The 2,294-nt window shown below is 37.0% G+C and overlaps 1 protein-coding gene across 1 annotated transcript; it reads right to left on the reverse strand.

The window, feature by feature from the left end:
* Positions 1–230: 230 nt before the first annotated feature.
* LOC137825597 (serine protease, putative (Protein of unknown function, DUF538)) lies at positions 231–2,008 on the reverse strand. Its single transcript, XM_068631300.2, has 2 exons — positions 1,487–2,008; positions 231–498 (listed from the first exon to the last, which is right to left on the reverse strand). The coding sequence occupies exons 1-2, from the start codon at positions 1,923–1,925 to the stop codon at positions 446–448; spliced, it is 492 nt and encodes a 163-aa protein (XP_068487401.2). The 5' UTR covers positions 1,926–2,008; the 3' UTR covers positions 231–445.
* Between the last annotated feature and the right edge of the window lie 286 nt (positions 2,009–2,294).

Consider the following 2,294-nt stretch of genomic DNA (forward strand, 5'->3'; position numbering starts at 1 on the left):
GAACAAGAAAACCCAGTTGTGATATCAATGTGCCAGAAAGGCAAAAACAAGGGGGCAATTAACATATTCCAAATAACTTTTTCATCCCATTTTCGTTGGCAAGTTTCCTAGTCATTGCTTTGCCAATTCATAAACCTAGATTTGATCCTTTGCTTTGAAACTTATCATATCTTTTTTTTATCTCAAAACGGAACAACATAGCAATTACCGGTGAATATAATGCACAAAAGTTAGAAGAAAATTACAACTTGTAAATTTGATTAAGACATCAAGATTCCTTAGTTTTTTTTTCTCTCTTCATCTCTCTCTCTCTTCACCTTTTTACATGCTCAACCTCTACGCTACAAGCTCATTAACTATAGTTGCATTGCAAGGCTAAAATTATATAAACATGACATAGAAAAAGACAACAAGTGAAGCCCGAAACACAGGGTGGCATCTTTTTCTACCTCAGGACCTCCAAACCTTTTTCCTTCCTCACATGATTCCTCAACCCACCTGCACAACCATTCAATCAGCCTCAACCACCAATTTTGCATATAAACCAAAAAAAATCAATTTTTTAACCTTGGAAATGCATGCAAAGTTAAAAAATTATGACAAAAAAACCCAACTAGAAACAACAAAACAGATAAGAAAATGAAATCAGTAATTAACCCCACCCCTTGAACCCTGCACTGCATATATCAGGCCTAAAAATGTTACTGCGATGATGCAGGAGGCTCAGGAACTGACATATTGTGTAGAATATTGTACTTTTTTCCCCTTTGAACACAGGAAAGTTCCTCTTAATTTATTTTGTCTGTTGCATGTAAAATGGAAAAAAGTTGAGTAGGATGTTCTTGTCTGAGACTCTTTTTTGAGGTTATTGGGATGCGAAGACACACGAGAGATAAACCCAGAGAAAGCAAATGAAATTCGAAAGTCTGCTTAAAAATTAAGAATAAATTACCAATCCCTTAAAAACTAGCTTTCTCCTTAAATAATCCTGAGTAAAACAAATCCTATTTAAAATTCTCAAAGTTAAAACAAAGCACCTAAAAGTTATGCTAAGTAGTTTCTTAAATATTGAAAGAAAAGTTAAATTAGTTCCTGAATTTTACTGAAGTACTGTGTTTAGAGAAACCAAATTTGTTTCTTATTAAAAGCATTCAGATTGTGAAACTGTGAATGTAGCTGTGAGAACAGCTGTTTATCAGACACAAAAATAACATAAACCTGAATCAACAGAAAAAGCCAAAAGAAATTTCAGTTTCTCACTCACACTACCCAAAATGGTAAAAGATAAGAAAAAAAAGTAGAATCAGAAGGGCTAAACAGTACATTGATACGATCAAACAACTGAATTGTATGTAGGGTGAGCCAAGATTGTGCATATCTTGTGTTTGGAGTTTAGTTTCAAAAGGGTAGTGACAGATCTCAGTTAGAAGCATGTAGTTAGTGAGAAAAAAAGAGGTGATCCAATTTTGAGAATAATTGAGTTTACCTTCGGGCTTGCAGTGAGGTGGATCTTCAAAGAGGGAGAGAGAGAATTGTTTGTGGGCGAGGCCAATGTCAAAGAGTATCAACCCTGAAGAAGGGTCATTTACGATTATGTCCTTGACAGGGAGCCACACAAAGAGCTCTTCTTGTTGGAGACCCTCAACTCCTATGAGACTACCATAGGTGAGGTTAGCAGTGAATACTTGTTCAAAGAGGACCCTGTTCTCGTACTTGGTCATGCAAGGTGCATCTAGGAACACTTCCAAGTGGCCATTTTGGGAAAAAGTGTAGGACTTTACCTCTTCTGGCAAGAGGCCAGGGGGTAGTCCTTTGGAACGGAGAAGGTCATGGATGGAGGGAGAGGAAGAGAAAGAGAGATAAAGTTGGAGAGAGAGAAAAACAAAGAGTGTGAAGGAGGGAGTGTTAAAGACTGATGCTGCCATGGTGGTGTTTGCTTAGACCAAAAAGAGAAAAGAACATGAGGGGGTTTAAGTTAAGGGGCTTCTTTTGATGAGGGTGGAAAATGTAGAGACTGTTTAAGAAAAGGTTAGGGAGTGTGGAATGACCATGTTGCCCTTGGTTGGTGACTTCGGTTGTGTTGTGTTGGATGGCTTTTGAGGTTTGATTTGCAACCATATTTTGTGTCACATACTAGTTGCTCTACTCAAACTATCTCAACTACATCCTACGTTTATTTGTTTTATGCTTATGAATGTAGTTGTTGTTCTTTGCTTCAATGTATCTTGTAACTTATCTTGAAAGTTCCAAGCATTGTTAGCACATGCTCAAATAATTACCACCCTTAATTATTG

The sequence above is a fragment of the Phaseolus vulgaris genome, chromosome 11, assembly GCF_051622355.1.
Source record: "Phaseolus vulgaris cultivar YP4 chromosome 11, ASM5162235v1, whole genome shotgun sequence".
In the NCBI taxonomy this organism is placed as follows: Eukaryota; Viridiplantae; Streptophyta; class Magnoliopsida; order Fabales; family Fabaceae; genus Phaseolus; species Phaseolus vulgaris.

Excerpts from the sequence above, each read along its gene's own strand:
- LOC137825597 (XM_068631300.2), bottom strand. The coding sequence starts at position 1,925 with ATGGCAGCATCAGTCTTTAACACTCCCTCCTTCACACTCTTTGTTTTT. Across the intron at positions 499-1,486 it reads ACCTCACTGCAAGCCCGAAG|GTGGGTTGAGGAATCATGTG; the intron begins GTAAACTCAATT and ends ATGGTTGTGCAG.